Source organism: Cyprinus carpio, chromosome B21 (assembly GCF_018340385.1).
Source record: "Cyprinus carpio isolate SPL01 chromosome B21, ASM1834038v1, whole genome shotgun sequence".
NCBI classification, from domain to species: Eukaryota; Metazoa; Chordata; class Actinopteri; order Cypriniformes; family Cyprinidae; genus Cyprinus; species Cyprinus carpio.
This window is the reverse complement of record NC_056617.1, coordinates 19,073,276-19,090,868: the sequence shown is the minus strand read 5'-3', so window position 1 is coordinate 19,090,868 and position 17,593 is coordinate 19,073,276. Positions and strand designations below refer to the sequence as shown.

At 36.8% G+C, this 17,593-nt stretch overlaps 2 protein-coding genes across 4 annotated transcripts in view; one reads left to right on the top strand and one right to left on the bottom strand.

Moving 5' to 3' along the window:
• LOC109079458 (arf-GAP with Rho-GAP domain, ANK repeat and PH domain-containing protein 3-like) overlaps window positions 1–5,129 on the top strand; it is a 27,935-nt gene extending 22,806 nt beyond the window's left edge. For 2 of the 3 annotated variants that reach the window (XM_042748511.1, XM_019094608.2), the window contains exons 17-23: window positions 881–1,070; window positions 1,148–1,193; window positions 1,356–1,507; window positions 2,798–3,007; window positions 3,244–3,349; window positions 4,299–4,446; window positions 4,523–5,129. In XM_042748511.1, coding sequence (XP_042604445.1) covers window positions 881–1,070; window positions 1,148–1,193; window positions 1,356–1,507; window positions 2,798–3,007; window positions 3,244–3,349; window positions 4,299–4,446; window positions 4,523–4,564 — 894 coding nt within the window. In that variant the 3' untranslated portion in view covers window positions 4,565–5,129. Of the gene's footprint in view, window positions 1–880; window positions 1,071–1,147; window positions 1,194–1,355; window positions 1,508–2,797; window positions 3,008–3,243; window positions 3,350–4,298 lie in introns of all 3 variants that reach the window. The other variant, XM_042748510.1, reaches the window with a different exon arrangement.
• On the bottom strand, window positions 5,045–17,593 carry ik (IK cytokine). The gene is made up of 20 exons (XM_042748512.1): window positions 17,444–17,593; window positions 16,276–16,342; window positions 15,875–15,967; window positions 14,892–14,951; window positions 14,124–14,291; window positions 13,391–13,505; window positions 13,234–13,304; window positions 13,112–13,158; window positions 12,615–12,778; window positions 11,332–11,440; window positions 10,607–10,646; window positions 10,333–10,531; window positions 10,211–10,229; window positions 9,400–9,478; window positions 7,491–7,571; window positions 7,359–7,416; window positions 7,188–7,276; window positions 6,993–7,101; window positions 5,686–5,720; window positions 5,045–5,501 (listed from the first exon to the last, which is right to left on the bottom strand). Exons 1-20 carry the CDS (start codon window positions 17,457–17,459, stop codon window positions 5,474–5,476), a joined length of 1,647 nt encoding a protein of 548 aa, XP_042604446.1. The 5' UTR covers window positions 17,460–17,593; the 3' UTR covers window positions 5,045–5,473.

The window sequence follows — 17,593 nt, the reverse complement described above, 5'->3', positions numbered from 1 at the left end:
CCCGACAATGTTTTCTGGAAGTATTCCTGAGCCCATGTTGTGATTTCCATTACAGTAGCATTCCTGTATGTGATGCAGTGCCGTCTAAGGGCCCGAAGATGACGGGCATCCAGTATGGTTTTCCGGCCTTGACCCTTACGCACAGAGATTGTTCCAGATTCTCTGAATCTTTGGATGATATTATGCACTGTAGATGATGATAACTTCAAACTCTTTGCAATTTTTTCTCTGAGAAACTCCTTTCTGATATTGCTCCATTATTTTTTTTCACCGCAGCATTGGGGGAATTGGTGATCCTCTGCCCATCTTGACTTCTGAGAGACACTGCCACTCTGAGAGGCTCTTTTTATACCCAATCATGTTGCCAATTGACCTAACTTTTCAGGCCTCTTATTGCTACCTGTCCCAACTTTTTTGTGTGTAGCTCTCCTGAAATCCAAAATGAGCCAATATTTGTCATGACATTTCAAAATGTCTCACTTTCAACATTGGATATGTTATCTATATTCTATTGTGAATAAAATATAAGCTTATGAGATTTGTAAATTATTCCATTCCTTTTTTACTCACAATTTGTACAGTGTCCCAACTTTTTTGGAATCGGGTTTGTATATGAAGTACCTCTGAGATTTTAAAATAAATATTTTAATAATGAGGTATCACATTTGAATGTTCGTTAGTTAATCACATGACATGTTTAATTTTTTCCAGTAAGTGTTTTATTTTGATTCATTTTAAAATTTTAAGTTTTAATTTAACATCTTTATGATTTAATCAATTATTAGCTTTTCACTGAACTCATAAACCCCTTCAGTTCCTTCACAAACCCCAGTTTGGGAAACCTTGGCATAATATAATGTTTAACGCACTTCATGTGTAGATTGTGCTGGCGGGTGCCGTGGTGGAGGAGGATCTGCTGGGGGTCTGTGCCGTGTCCAGAGCCTCCATACGCTGGGGTGCAGCGCTGCAGTGTGCAGACGTGTGGTGCACCCTACAGGACAGAGACATGAGCATTCACACAAAACACGGCTCCACAGACACAGTGACTCTGGACAGCCAGACACGCTGCCGTCAGTATCACAGCACACATCAGATCATCAAACACTGCCAAAGTAATGTCAATATAACAGATGCGTCTTCTCTACAGATCTGCAGCGCTCAGAGAACTGCATCCTGCTGGAGTTCCCTGACAGGTCAGTGTCCTGAAGACAATGCAGATGTCTAGTCATAACAAGCTTGTGCATCAGTGATATTATTCTACTTGAAAACTATGATGAAGGCTTTTGATCAATTTAAAGCATACTTGCTCAATAAAAAGTATTAATTTCTTTGATATGTGTGTGTGTTTGGTGCAGGACGTTGCACATGCAGTTTGAGTTGGAGCGCAGCTGTGTGCGGTGGCATGAGCTCGTGCAGAGGGCCCTGCGCTCGACCACAGACGGACCACAGCGCTCAGGATCCGTGCCCTGCTCTATAGACAGGTGCATATCTCACATCACACAGTACGGTGAGTCACGGCCTGCACCAAAATTCATTAAGAGAACAGCACTGAATACATGCATCTTCAGCCGATTTCAATACAGTAAAACCTCGGTGCCTTATTGCTTATATAAAAAGGGCACCTCTTTGTGGGAAAAAAGTGTGCTTCATTGTAATGAATATGCACTTTTAGTGTACTTCAAATATAAAAAAAAAAAAAAAAGAGTAACGATTTACTGAAATTTTCACTATTAACTAGTTGTTTATTAGTATGCATATTACTAGCATATTGGCTGTTTATTAGCAATTATAAAACACATATTTAATGCCTTATTCTGCATGAGCAAACTTAACTACCTTACTATTAATAAGCAGCAAATTAGGAGTTTATTGAGGCAAAAGTCGTAGTTAATATTGAGAACTGGACCTTAAAATAAAGTGTGACCAAAAACTGTACTTGCACTTTATTTAATATAAATGAAATTAAAGGCCACTTAAGGGTAATTAAAGAGAGAAGAAACTTAACACACTTAAGTACACTTCTAAAAAGTGCAGTTTGTAATGTCACAAGGACATATTAAATCAATACTTTTTAATAATCTTTAGAGAAGTACACATATTTTAGATGTTTTAGATTTTAGCACATGTGAAGTAGTTAATTATATATATATATTTTTTTAAACTCTATTAGATGTTATTTGAATTTACTAAATTGCAACCTCATCATTATTATCATATACTTAAATACACAACATACATGTCCCAATAGAAATGACATTGAAGTATATTTTAGTTTATCATAAATGCTTGTCAGTACATCCAGCAGCACACTTTAACCATATTTCAAAGACAATAGAAGTAATTATGAAATTGCATATAAAGATGTACTTGAGTGGGTCAAAAAGCACATTTTCATTTAATTGTAAATAGCAAGTATATTCTTTTAAATTATATTATTACTGTAATAAGTTCTCTTTATGAAAGTATGCTAAATTGTACTTGTTCATAAGGGACTATATATATTGCAAAAGAAAAACATTGAGGACAAACATTGAATTAAAACTTTATTTTATTTAGCAAATTCATGAAATGCAATCTTTCTTTTAGACAGAAGTTGACTAATGTCACACATATGTGTTTGGTCTCATAACTCTAAATATTGGGTAGTTTTTTACAGCTACAATGCTGGACTGACCAATCAGCATCCAGGACCACATATTAAAGCTTGAAATATATACTAGAGATGTCTCATTTATGGAAAAACTCCAAACGGAAGTATCTTCTGAGATGTTTTAAAGAGCAGTGCTGTTGGTTCCAGGGCTGAAGGTGGAGGGTTTGTACCGGCGCTGTGGAGTCGTTCCTCAGATCAGTAAGCTGGTCGACGCTCTGAGCGTTTCTCCGAGAGGAGCGCTTCTGGAAACAGACGAGCTCTCCATCCTGGACATTTCAGGAGCTCTGAAACAGATCCTGCGGCAGAGCTTTGAGCTCATACCGAACACACACAGACCGCGCTGGCTCAAAGCCGCAGGTACGTCTGCTCTCAGACATCAGTACTATATTAAAACACAGCTTGGCATTGCACTGGTTCTGTCAGTCTGCTCTCAAAAACAAAATAAAGTCACTGCTTGTGTGCATTTTCACTGAACATCCTGAGAGATCCTGTTTGGTTTGCTCAAGCTTTAGCATTAAAGAATTGTCATGCATGCATAAACGACTTGTTAAATATAAAGACTGTTGTGTATTGATATGCAGTTGTCTCCACAGTGCTGTCAGATGAAAAACAGAGACTCCAGACGTACCGCAAACTGCTTAAACAGCTTCCTCCAGACAACCGCGTGACTCTGGCTGCTCTGTGTGGACACCTGCACATGTAAGACAACCCTTGTGAAAAATTAATATACTTACTTAAAAATACATTTTTATATTTATGTACTTAATAAAATGTCCTGCAATTTTACTTTTTAGTATACTAAGCTGGTGTACTTAAAGTCTTCCTGACTAATTTTAAACTTAAATTGTGCTGAAGTACAATTAAATAAATACTTATTTAATTGTATCTGTGTATACATATATTTATAGTATATTTGATTGTGCTAAAGTTGAACTATTGCATGTAGCCTACACTTCAGGTACGCTTTAAATATTTTGCATTTAAAATCGGTCAAAAATCACACAATCCTCATCAAAAGTGACATTTAAACACATTTTAGACTTAATATTTAGAAAAGTGCATTGTGCACAACTAGTATGTCAGGTAAAGTTTAAGTCTTGAGTTATCGGTCAGTAAATACGTTAATAGATTTAAACTATACTAAATGTATTTTAATTATAAATGTTTTACTTGGGAACTTACAGCTAGAAATACAAATACACTTAACGCTGAATATGTAGTTGTGCATATTAATATATACATTTATGAATCTCAGTAATTTAAGTCTGAATGTTCAAATCTTACATATTAACAGATTTTATTTCCATTTTTAAATTAAGTCTCTTATTGTTGCTGTGTTAAGATATATTCAAATAGAAAATGGTTATTTTAAATAGTGATTTTTCACAATTATTTCTGTTTTTACTGTATTTTTGATAAAATAAATTCACATTTATTTTGTTATATTGCAGCCAACAATTTTTTTATGAAACAAAAAGTGTTGTAGGCTGATGTTAATAAATATATATATATATAGAGCTTAAAGTGTAAGACTGAAAAATAAAATGTGCAATCTCACACACACACACAGTGGACTCAGTATGCAGAAGTATTCAGGCCCTTGTTGTTATTGAGTTCTTGTGAATCATGTCTCTATCTGCTCTCTCAGTGTTCAGATGCACAGTCAGCAGAACCGCATGACGGCTCATAATCTGGCCGTGATATTTGTGGTCACGCTGTTCCAGGAGCTCGCCATGAACCCAGCCTTGGTACAGCTCACCAAAGAGCTGATCCTACGCCACTCCGAGATCTTCATGGTGAGCCTGCACACTCACAATAAACCATCCCTGCCTTAATCTCATAGAAATGATTGTCCTCTGACATTGTGTGCAGAATCATGCGGAGACAGATGGAGAAATCATCACTGTATTGTGAAGAGCTCACCGTTTCTCCTTATGATCTCATGCTTCAATTTACTGATGCATTACAAATGACTTTAATAATACTAGAGAAAGAACAAATCATCCAATAAGTTTACACTCACCCTCAGGTCACCCGAGATCAGGATGGAGAAATGTAGCATTGCATCAGTGTATCATCAAAGGATGCTCTGCAGTGAATGGGTGCCGTCAGAATAAGAGCTGATAAAAATATCACAATAATCCACAGCACTCCAGTCCATCAGTTAATGTCTTGAAAACACAAAAGCTGCCTGGTGAATTGTGTGATATTTTTTGGAAATTGTTGTTTTTGTCATTTTTTCCATACCATGCAAGTCAATGGCTACCGGCATCTGTTTGGTTACCCACTTTAATGTCACAATGTATTAACTGCCAATTTAATCATATTTATCATGCTGGCAATAAAATGTCCAGTGGGGGGTGTGTGTGTATATAAAATGACAGACAGACTGCATTCCAGGGTGTGTTATGCTTTATTGTTACTCAGAATTACATGAAAGTGCATTTGTATATTAATGAATAAATGCGTTCAAACAGGAGTTGAGCGGGTGCATTTGGTCTTGTCACAGGATGTTTATTTCCAGAACAAAGCCTTAGATACACAGGGAGCTTTGTCCCCATCAATGCTTGCAATAAAATTGGCAACACTAACAAGTCACGATAAATGATCATTTAGTTTCTAGAAGCTCTGGTGTCACAATTGCATCTAATTCTGAAACACTCTACCAAAAAAAACTTGCGATTAACAGTAAAAATGAGAAATAATAACATCTTTTAACATCTTTTCTCTACCACTGTATTCACGAAGAATTAGAAAAACATCAACTCTTTTACTGTGTATCCATGTGCGTCATATACATGCGCCTGGAGGATCCATGAAGCTTTAATATTTGGGCCGTTTTACATTTACCCTGTATTAGACAAGAAACACAAGATGACAGATCATGAACACACACAATTCATTTCAGAATACACACATGATATTTAGATCTGATCAGAGCCCAATTTCATTTATCAGCTCAAATCGAGTGTATTTTACTGAAGACTTTAAAACTTCTTCAGTGACTGAAGCAAAGAGAAACCACTGACACTCACCCATCTGCCTCCATCTTCTTTCTCTTCTCAATGATCTGAAATAAACAGAGACGGTATCAACATGCTGCAGGACTGAATGAACACCGTTATCATCACCAAACATCTGTTTGCAGCTCACGAGGGTCATAGGGGTGCGATACTGACAACAAATATTTTTTTAAATTTTTTTTTACATTTTCAATAATGATAATTGAATGATATTTTGCTGAGTGTGTTTTTGTGCTGATTTAGGCTTGTCATGGATAAATAAATATGACTCATTCAAATGATTCATTCAAAACACCTGATTCATGCAGAAACAAAGCAAGTGGCTGTCTTTATGAATGGATCATCGAATCAATGACTCAAATTCATTCATTTCATTCAGGAATGAAACACACAGTGTTGCCATGATGAGAGGCATAAATATCCTGCTCCGGCTCTGTTTGGAAACGTTTTTATTGGCCAAACAGAAAAAAAACAAGACCGTATTGTGACTAAAATGTAACACACTTAAATTCATTGTTGAGCTGTTATATAAAATCAATAATACATTTGCAATAATGCTCATGTGCTGATATTCAGGAAAACGCCACTGATGCTTGTGCATCATTACTAAACTTTATCATATCTTATAACTACAAAAAAAACAAAAACAACTAAAACACAGGGATATTTTTTGCTTTCATAACTTGAATTATAGAGTCATTCAAACTGCATTCTAACTGGCTTCATCACGCAGTCAATGATTTTGAACTCGCAAGACAAGTTTTTGTTTGTTTTTTTGCAAAGCGAGTCAGCTCGCACATTGTTCAAACAATTCACATATTATCACACAGCCCTAGTTATCACACAGCCCTAGTTATCACACAGCCCTAGTTATCACACAGCCCTAGTTATCACACAGCCCTAGTTGGTCGTTGCTTATTAAAGCAGTAAGCCCCAAGTAGCTGTGGTTTACAGTGAATTTATAACCGCTAAGGGGCGTTGTAAACCACGGCTTCACTGGGTTTTTACTGCTTTTATAAAACGGTTATTCCATATACGTAGTACAGTTTCACAGAATAAAACATAGCAAATAAAGTGTAATGATATTAATAAAAACAGTGTTCTTCCACCAAACAATGTAGTTCCTCAGAAACAGTTCTGGTTCCAACAAAGTGGTTGCCAAGCAACACACAGAAGTAAACAAAGGTATGTGTTACTTTGTAGAGTAATTAACAACAGCTTCAAACACAGCTCAACCAATCAGAATCAAGGACCGGAACGTTCCACTTTATAACCAGCGTTTTATTCCATAACATCTCAAATTCTTAAACACGACTCACAGCGCTGATTTTCTTCCACTGTCGGTCTAGCTCAGCCTTCTCGTTGGTTTCTTTAAAGCGGCGAGTCTTTCGGCCCTCGGACATTTTGATGCCGTACTGGAAGGCAGCCCTACGAAAACACAATTATCATCATGAATAAAGTGAACACACAACCTCAAACCGATGTCAAGAGGTGAAGAACAGAGTCTGTGTTACTTGGGAAGCGCCTCCTTCTTGTTCATGTAGTCGCTGTACTCCTCTTGCGTGTCGAAGTCCCAGCGGCCCAAAGGACCCTTCTTATTACCCTAGAGACAGACACACACGTGAACACGCCTGACCACAAACACACGGAGACATTTCTCCATTACAACTCAGAATCTCTCATGCCTGGTCCATCTTGCTGTAGTCCACCTCCTCATCACTGTCCACAGCCAGATCATCCATTCTACAACAGAGAAGCAACACACTCAACATCATCAGCATCCTCAACCGTACGTGACGGAAGACGACGTAACTTACGTGGCCGGGTAGCACTCGGCGTAGCTGTTTGACATCCCAAAGAAATCCCCAAGATGCTTCTTCTCTTCACGTCTGCTTCCAGTGCTCACGGTTAAAGAAAAAAACCTACGCATTTAAGAAGCCATTTGATCATTCATAATTGGAACTTGATGTTATTATTAATCTACACACTAGAGCTGCCCCCTTAATAGTCGACCATAGTTGGTTAAACACAGAAAAAAGGCTGGTACTTGTGCTAAATACAGTAGCTACATCCAAACATTCGTTGACCTCAAATAGAGCTTATCTTAAATGGAAATATATAAGTACCGGCAAATTAACACATCTGCTCACCCTAACATTAACCTTGACAAAAGTGTGCTATTAGACGAATATCTGAGTGTTTGTGCCGAGTACTAGTGCGAGACTGCATGACACGGACATATGCACATGCATTTTTTCCTAATAACAGTGTAAACAACTTCAAATACACCACCTTTTCTACTCATACAGACACATCACTCGAAACTGTAACAGGTCAACTTCTGTGTACACTCACAATCAGCATTGGGGAACGTTATTTTTAACAGTAATGCATTACAATTTTGCATTATTCCCTAAGAAGTAACTAAGTGCATTACTTTTTCAGGAAATTAAGGCCTGGTTTTTATAGACATAATACAATTAGGACATTCAAAAAAAATTTATAAACCTGCCTTAGAGAAAAAAAAACATTACTGCTGTGCATCTTGAGAAAACAAAGGCATTGATATATTTTAAGATCAATCAGTGCAAGTTGTTTTCAGCTGAAACAGCTCAGACTTACATATGTGACCCTGGAGCACAAAACCAGTTATAAGGGTCTTTTTTTAAATTGAGATTTATACATCATCTGAAAGCTGAATAAATCATCTCTCCATTGATGTGTGGTTTGTTAGGAGGACAATATTTGTCTGAGATACAACTATTTGAAAATCTGGAATCTGAGGGAGCAAAAAAAAATCTAAATATTGAGAAGATCATCTTTAAAGTTGTCCAAATGAAGTTCTTAGCAATGCATATTACTAATCAAAAATTAAGTTTTGATATATTTACGGTAGGACATTTACTAAATATCTTCATGGGACATGATCTTTATTTAATATCCTAATGTTTAAAGTTGTCCAAATGAAATAATTTTGAGCCACACAATGTTTTTTTTAGCGATTGCTGAAAATATACCCCAGAGACTTAAGACTGCTTTTGTGCTCCAGGGTCACATTGTAGTCTGGGACTAGGCTTAAGCCTTGTCTATTAAACTGGAGGTAAATGAGTTACATTACTTTTTGCTCATAATATCAAAATTTTGTGCTTTTGTAAAATAAAGAAAACAAACAGCCATGAACGGGAGCGTGTCTCAAAAATGAAATGAAGCTCTATATATATATATATATATATATATATATTATATATATATATATATATATATATATATATATATATATATTAGTATTTAGGACACCTGTCTCACAGACTTAAGAAATATATCTACAGAAAGCTTGAAATGTCTACTTTAAAACAAAATTCAAACTGAAAACACTCTCTGATTACGTAATCCTTATGAAAGGTGCATTTCACTCTGAAGGCGCATCACTCTACTGCGGAGATGCAGCCAACACGGACTCAGAAAACAATAGTTTATTAATAAACAATTAAAATATCTCCTAGCTATTTTTTTTTTCTCAGACAAATTCATAGTCCCATTACATATTTTAGTAATTAAATTAATATGAAAGTGTGATAAGTTGACTAATGGCTTAAATGAACCGTCTAGAAGAATCTTCAGTGGGGGGCAGCACTAGTAAACACTACACGCAACAGTGTGTGATCTACATCTGAACTGACGAGTTTCAGTCTCAGAGCGTGAATGCTGCAGTCTCGTGAAGGATATGCTTCAGGGCCCTGCAAGTGAGCGGCTCCTGCAAACTTCTCATTGATCAGCTTGATCTGGTCCTTCACAGAGCTTGGACCTGAAAGAGACCATCACAGCACTGAGATATAGAACTGGACTTGAGGTCTGACAGCATTTCTTTCAATACCTTCGTGATAAAGAAGTGTACATCAAATCTTCAGTTTATTTTAAGAAAAATCTGCACTCACAGATAAGTACACTTAAGTGTACTTGAAGAGAGTAAACTTTCATGATTATTTTTTCCTTAGTGCACATTTCTGTAATTAAGTTTATAATACCAAATTAATTTTTTGTTTGTTTTAGAATTACATTTTAAATCATTTTAATAACCTTTTGTCATGTTTTAAGCATGTACACATATGACATTACATTTAAAGTTAACATACTCTGTATGCAATACATCTCAACATCATCATTACAAATATATTTAAATATTCAACATACCAGCATTCAATAGAAATGGCATTAAAGTATGTTTTAATTTCCCACAATAGCTTGTAAGTACATTTGGCAGTATATTTCAACCATACTTTAAAGACAGGACAAGAGAAATAATTATAAATTACTTATAAAGACTTAAGTGGGTTAAGAAAGGCGCTCCTAAGCTCAGCTAATTGCATTTAAAATAAATCTCACTTTCATTTCACTGCAATTAACATGCAATTATTTTATACATTGAATTTAACTTAAAAACAATTAAAAAATAAAATTATTTTCCCCTGAACTATCTTCATGTGGAAACCCTGCAGTTTCATAGATTATGAGGAATAGGAAGATTGTGAAAATTTACCTTTATCAATGTCCACAGCCTGAAGAGACAGAAATATTGTACGTTAGAAATATTACAATTATTAGTTTTGCATGAACAGTCAGAGGCAATGAGAATCACAGACACAGCACTGATCATCTGACCTCGTCATCATCAGCTCGGGGTTTCTCAAAGTAACTGTGTCGTCTTTTCTCCTCGTCACGATCTCTCTCTCTCTCTCTCTCCCGCTCCCTCTCTCGCTCTCTCTCCCTCTCCCTCTCTCGCTCACGGTAGCGCTCCTTCTCTTTGTCTCTGATGCTCTTGGAGGTGGAGGGTGTGTAGTCACCGATGTCGTCAAAGATGCTGCAAACACACTCAGATGTTAGCAAGCTTCTGTTCAGATCTCAAACTTGACCTTAAGACTGTGTGTCAGCTCACCTTATGTCAGCCTCTGGTGCCTTCTTCTCATCCAGACGCACTGAAAACAGAGAAAACACTAAAGTCTAGCTTTCACAAACACTGAGGATGGGCAAGAGTTACATCACGGACTCTTCAAACCCTCTGATGATGCACTTCCGCAGTTATTAACATGGTAGATATAGTACGTTTTTTAGATTTTTATTTTTCAAGATGTAATGTGCATTTATAACACTATACAAGGTGTTATATTACCATGATATTAAATGACCCAAAACTAGTTAACACTGCTGCACGAGTGCCTCTTTTACAGTAACGTCTGATCACACTGCAAAAAAAGTGATGCTTTTCTGTAGTGCTTTTGTCTTGTTTTCAGTGCAAATATCTAAAGATGCGTTTACTTGAGAAGCAAACTCACATAAGATAAGAAGTCTTGTTTTCTGTGAAACTGATCAAAATGAAGTGATTTTATGATTAAAACAAGAACAAATATCTTAGAAAAATCTACTTAATTCAAAGGGAAGACACGTTTTCATTCCCCACTGACAGATATTAGTCCTGGTTTTAAACAAACTCGCTTGATTTTGAGTTCCACTTCTGAAAACTGCAGAAATGTGAAAGCCACATGAACTGTTTCTTGTTTCAGTGATTTAAAGCGTAACAAGTAGAAGTTATCTTGACTTAAACTTCAAGTACATCACTGATCTCTAATGAACACAGCAGCGGAGCGGCGCTGGGAAATCTACCTTTGTCCTTCTTCTTGAGTTTCTTGTTGCGGGTGCCCTGCCTCAGGTACGACAGGATCTGCGTCAGTTTGCTGATCACTATGTCATTAGTGGTGAGCGTCGTCTGAGCCTGAGGAACAAAAACAGCAGTTCGACAAGACTTTAAAAATCATCTAGTGCAGTCTGATCATGCGACCTCACCGGAAACCACAATGCACCTTTTCTTTTCATGTCGCAGCCCTGAATAACATCAAACTATAGTTGACATGACAGGAATTTTTTGTGGAAAATGTTGAGGTCAGATCACTGAAACCACATCCAGATGTAGACAAAACACATCTGTGGTACCAGTTATGACTGAAACAGATTCTTAATCTTGTTCAACCACAAGCTACGTAACACTGCATTTATGCATGCAACTTTGGGATTTCTGATTTGAAATCAGAGGGTTTATAAATCAAATCAGCATGAATGAAAGTCTTGTTGGTTTGGAATGAAGTGAGGTTTAAAAGCTCTAACAAGCTTTAAAATAGTTATTTTTTACAACAGAATCAGCATTTTCATTTAAATAAAAGATATTTGTTAAAAGAGACGATAAAAACAGCTTTGTAAAAAAAAAACAAAAAAAAAAACAATGTAACAGTTCTGACCAGCCAAAATTACATCATGATAATTGTTAACATGATTGTTTTATGTTTAATCACCCCTTTTCAGATTTTCAGCCATATGTGTCCCTGCAGCACAAAAGCAGTCTGAAGTCTCTGGGGTATATTTGTAGCAATAGCCAACAATACATTGTATGGGTCAAAATTATAAATTTTTCTTTTATGCCAAAAATCATTAGGGTATTAAGTAAAGATCATGTTCCATGAAGATATTTAGTAAGTTTCCTACTGTAAATATATCAAAACTTCATTTTTTATTAGTAATATGCATTGCTAAGAACTCATTTGGACTACTGTAAAGGTGATTTTCTCAATATTTAGATTTTTTTGCACCCTCAGATCCAGATTTGCAAATAGTTGAATCTCAGACAAATATTGTCCTCCCAACAAACCATACAACAATGGAGAGATTATTTATTCAGCTTTCAGATTATGCACACATCTCAATATCGAGAAATTGACACTTAAGTGCTCCAGGGTCACATATTCACTGTGATGTGCATGTTGATCCAGTACTTCCTGTAGTCTTTGTTTCATTTAATCCTTAAAAAACTACAGCTTATGAAGTCATTCCACTGACAAAGGAAATATTCACCCACAAATGAAAAGGTAGATGTCACAGGGTGTGTGTGTGTGTACCTCCATGGTGGGGCAGTCGGCTTTGCTGCGGATGAGTGTGGTGGGGATGTCTGTGTCTGCGTACTCGTCTTCCAGGTCCACCACATACGCCATGCGGCCCGGCAGGAAAAGCTCGTTACGCTCCATCTGACGACCCTTGAACAGGATTCGATAGATGTTCCGTCCTGAAGAGCACAACAACACACAGACCAGAAGACCGTGAGCTTAAACAACATAGGTGTCAATATGTATCATTTTTATTTTGACTTGCTTTTCATGTATTTCTTGACATTTGAAAAAGTTCATTTTGTGTTCATTTAGTAAAAAAATAAAAATAAATAAAAAGTCAGTGAGCAATCACTGTCTAGATTATTTTTTAATTGCAGATTTTCCAAGAGCAAATGCAAAAATGTTGAGATATACAGTTTTTAGCTCCAGTCTGTTTATTGCATTCATTTCCTCACGCAATCTTTAAACACACACACACACACACACGCTGAGATGAACACTGAACTCACCCAAGCGAGTCTTGAACTCAATCTTCTGCTCTGGATCTTCATCTTTCCTGTCAAACACAAACATGTTGAAAGATCCTCAGAAACGGATCAAATGAACACACACATGATTTTCTGAAACGTACTTGACTTCCTTCTGCACTTTCTCGATCATGTCCTCCTCTTCCCGCTCTTTATTAGTGATCTCAGCTCTGACCTGCAAGTGAACAGAACTAGAGTGAACAGAAGGCGGTGTGCGGCCACTGTATGATCATTATTATCATCGTGGCTCTGCTGTCGTACCTTCTGTAGCAGAGCGAAATCCAAACCCTTCACCAAGTGAGTGTGCTCCATATCACCACCCAAGAACTTCGACTCCTGGATCAGCTGACGCCTTTTCTCTGCTGCTGATTTGTCCCTGTTCAGCAAAAGAAAAACAACAAATGCCTGCTTTAATCCACACGATAAAACCTATAACTAGTTTGCAATAAAACAGGATTAGAACACTAGTGTTTTCAGCAGCTGAACTGGTTCTAAGTCAGTTATTTCTATCTTTTGCTGTAGTGTGTCATTAGGGAATATCAGTTTACATTTCCAAACATTAATTTTTCTGTTAACTGTAATAACGTAGTGAGATTTTTGTGCTGATCTGATCATCATCAGTCTGTCTGGAGTGATGTGAAGAAACAGAACAAACTGAGACTCAATCCAGAAGAACTGTGTCTCCGAGACGCTTCGAGAAACCTTCCTGCAAAGCTGTTGAGAAACTCTGCTCAAGTGCAGCGAGGACAAACGCTGCTTCAAACACAAACGATGCTCCACCAAACGCTGATTTCATTTAGTTAACTGATAAAGAAAATCCATTTATGACATTATTTGTGACAGCATCCTCACTCTACAGCATTTCTACACAAGTGCCTAACACTTCTAACAGCTCTGCAGCTTTCGCAGGAAGGTTTTCTAGCTTCTGGAAACACTAGTGTTCTAATAATTCTGGATTACATACAGTAATAACTGATATTAAATGGACACTCACGCCTCCGCAGTGGGTCCCACGGCTCGATAGTTGGCCGTGGTGCTGATGAGCTCCGTCTCCTCGTAGTCTTTATTAACACCGTCACGTCTTTCTCGAGCGCGGTCACGGTACTTCTCCGCCAGCTCGCGCTCGCGCTCCATCTCCTGCTGCCGCAGCTTCGCATAGTATTCAGACAGAAGCAGAGAAATACAATCAAAACCTGTTCATCATACTATGACAAATAAAAATCTTTCTAAAATAACTAACAGAGTTTGTGTTTGGTTTCAACACATTTGTAAAAAAAAGGCACTATGGAATTTTACAAGACAAATTTCACACATTTTGGTATAGAAAATATAAGGGAGGCGGGGGTTGCAATAACACACGGGGAAAAACTCAATATTTAAAAATTCTCAAGTTCACATGCCAATTCTGCCCTGGAGTTTTCATCTATTAATTTTAATTAACTTTGCACTTGCTAAAACAAGCGGGAATCTGAGGTCAATGCTGCATGAATAGAAATATACAGTGTATTCTGCAAGGAAGAGTTTAAAAAGTTACATTTATCAAACCAAAATCATGAATTAAATGTCTATTTATTGTGTGTGTGTGTGTGTCATATTCTGTTTTCTCTTAATATGAGCATTGCTGCTCATTTAATTGATCTAAAATGTAAAAAAGTGAAATGATCGTCAGTGAATAAAGTCTTCAGAAGCGTGTGAATATATGCAGAAGAGAGACAGCAGCAGTAATGCAGGATGATTTATTCATCACTGTTCCTCAACTCACCTTTTTTTCTTTCGCCTGCGAGCCGCAGGATCCTCATCCTCATTATATTCCCGTGGCATCCTGGGAAATTCATCACAACAAGAAGTCAAACTGACCTGTCAGACAGTTATCATGGAAGCAAGCAGTGAAGGGCTGCGGAGACTAGATATCTGAGCGTGAATTAATCACAGCAAGCATATAAAGGACACGGATTCCTGTTCAAGCTGACAAAACTGTTACATTGTATTAATACGCTTGCACATGTTTTTACATAAGCTACAATGTTGCATGTTAATCTGTAACGTTCCATTCTTATTTTAATGTTTTTACATGACATTCTAGACACGGAACTATCACAAACACTGGGCTATCAATTAATAAATGTGACCTGTGCTGGCAAAATGAGTCACAATGAGCACATTTTCAAAGAGGAGTTATTTTTATTAGTATTTTTCCATTCAAAGTCGAAAAAAATCAGTTTTGAGTTGAAGGTTTTAAAGCAAAATCACCAGCAACGTTGCATTGTTTCCTCCACTTCCCAATTTCTTAATATTAATTACTACATTAATAATCACAATATATATATATTTTTAGTGTGTGTTATTAAAAATAAGAACAGATGCAAAAATAATCAACAATAGAACAAATATAAGAAAGAAACAAATAAGACTAGTGTGTTTCTTTTCCATTTTACATCTAAACAAAAGCGTTCAAGTAAGAATGTGATAAATGTTAAAATCACTTCAGTGTTCATTAAAAATAAACTACAAAATCAGTTTTAGACCTACTGGGTACACTGGGATCTCTAGACGAGGGCTTAATGAACTCATTTCTGCGAAAACCTTTTTCACTTTACTTGTCTGTAGCTCAAAATATTGCCAGCGCGGGTCTCAAATACTATTTGATACGTAACACAGAGCACAAGTACTCGAGTCACTTAGGTTTTGTTTTAACAAATAAGCGACGAGCAGAAATGAGCAGTGCATCAAAGAAAGTCGAGGTACTCATGGTGGCGTGTCTTGGAGGGTGGAGCGGAAGACGGCGTAGATCTCGGGGTCATCAGAAGCTTCCGGAAGTCATCGTTGGTCAGCTTGGATCTGAGGGTCACAAACAGACGGTCAGCGAGGCACAAGAACAGACGAGTGAAGAACGAAAATACTAATTTTAATGGCTCTTGAATGACAGTCACTGCTGATGGTTCACTCATTTTATTAGATGTTTGTATTGCAAAACAAAAACACAAAAGATACTCACTGTCTTGCAATGAATGCAACATTTAATGCTCTGATTTAAAACCATTTTAAAGGCTTTACAATGCACAAGGTGTCTTTTTTCCGCCAGCCACAGTTGATGTATCATCTTCAGCACATTACACTGAGATGAAGTGATGGTGAAGAGCACTTACTGCAGCGCCGAGCGGTGGTCCTCCACCTCATGTCCGTCCGGAGCCAAAGGATTGGAGTAAACATCAGCTGAAAGAGACACACACACACACACACACACGAGGATCAGCTATAAATCATAACACTACATTAATACAGCATTACATGTGCTAAAACAATCACTCATCGCCCCGAAGACACACGTGGACTCCTCCACATGACGATCAAAAACACAGCACAGACTCTGGACTTTATTTTGCTGCTCTCATCTGATATTTCATCTCATTATCATGCTTTCTGAAGACTTCATCAGTTTGCACTCGAGCCCCATTACTGTAGAGAGACCCATTTTAAATCTGCTTCAAATCAAATGTGCAAAAGTGATTTTACATACATACAAAGCATGTTAAATGCAAGAGTCTACATGAACGTATAAAGTAACCTTAGTCAAAATAAAATGTTAAAATATGGGTGAAATAATGTTCTGTCGTCAATCAGCATAACAAAATAAAAGTATCTGTGTAAATATAAATACATCCTGCATGTGTGTGTGTCTTTATATATACACATAATAAATATACACAGCACACACACATATACATTATATAAACAAAAACCTTTATTTTGGATTAGATTAATTCGGGTTTAATTGTTGCCCAGCACTAATATTTACATAAAAATTGCGACATAAATTTATTAAAATATATAAAAGAAAAAGTGATCATACTAAATATTACTAAATTTAAATGTTTATATTAATTTTGTGGTTTGAAGGACAGTGGCATAGATTGATTTGGTAAAGATTTAAAAGTAAATTTAATTAATTACTTCACTGTGATCCTTAAATAAATACCTTTTAAAGTCATCTAATGATTCCGGTTTAAATATGCTTGAGAAGATTGTTAGGTATATGAACTATTGTTACACTGAATGATATTATAATTGGTTGTCTTCTGTAAAATGTGTGACAGTCATTACTGATAATATTACATTAACTTACACAACACACATTCCAAAGAAAACTATAAAGCCGTTTTAAACGGTTATTGTTTTGAAGTCTGCACACAATCGCTGCGTCGCGTCGTTTGCGCACAGCGTTGTTTCACATGCGTGTGGTTATAGAATATATTCTCAAACATGACTTTATCCACACACAGCATAAACGGTAAATAAAAGAAATGTAATACTTACATTCGCGTTCAGGCATGATGAAATTAGTCGGGCCTCTCTAAAACACAACTCGACGCAGTTTAATGTTGATGGTTCGTCTGCTGACGTCACACTTCCGCTTATTTTCAGTTGTCCGCAGTCGCGACAGCGCCGCCTGTTGAACTGGATGAG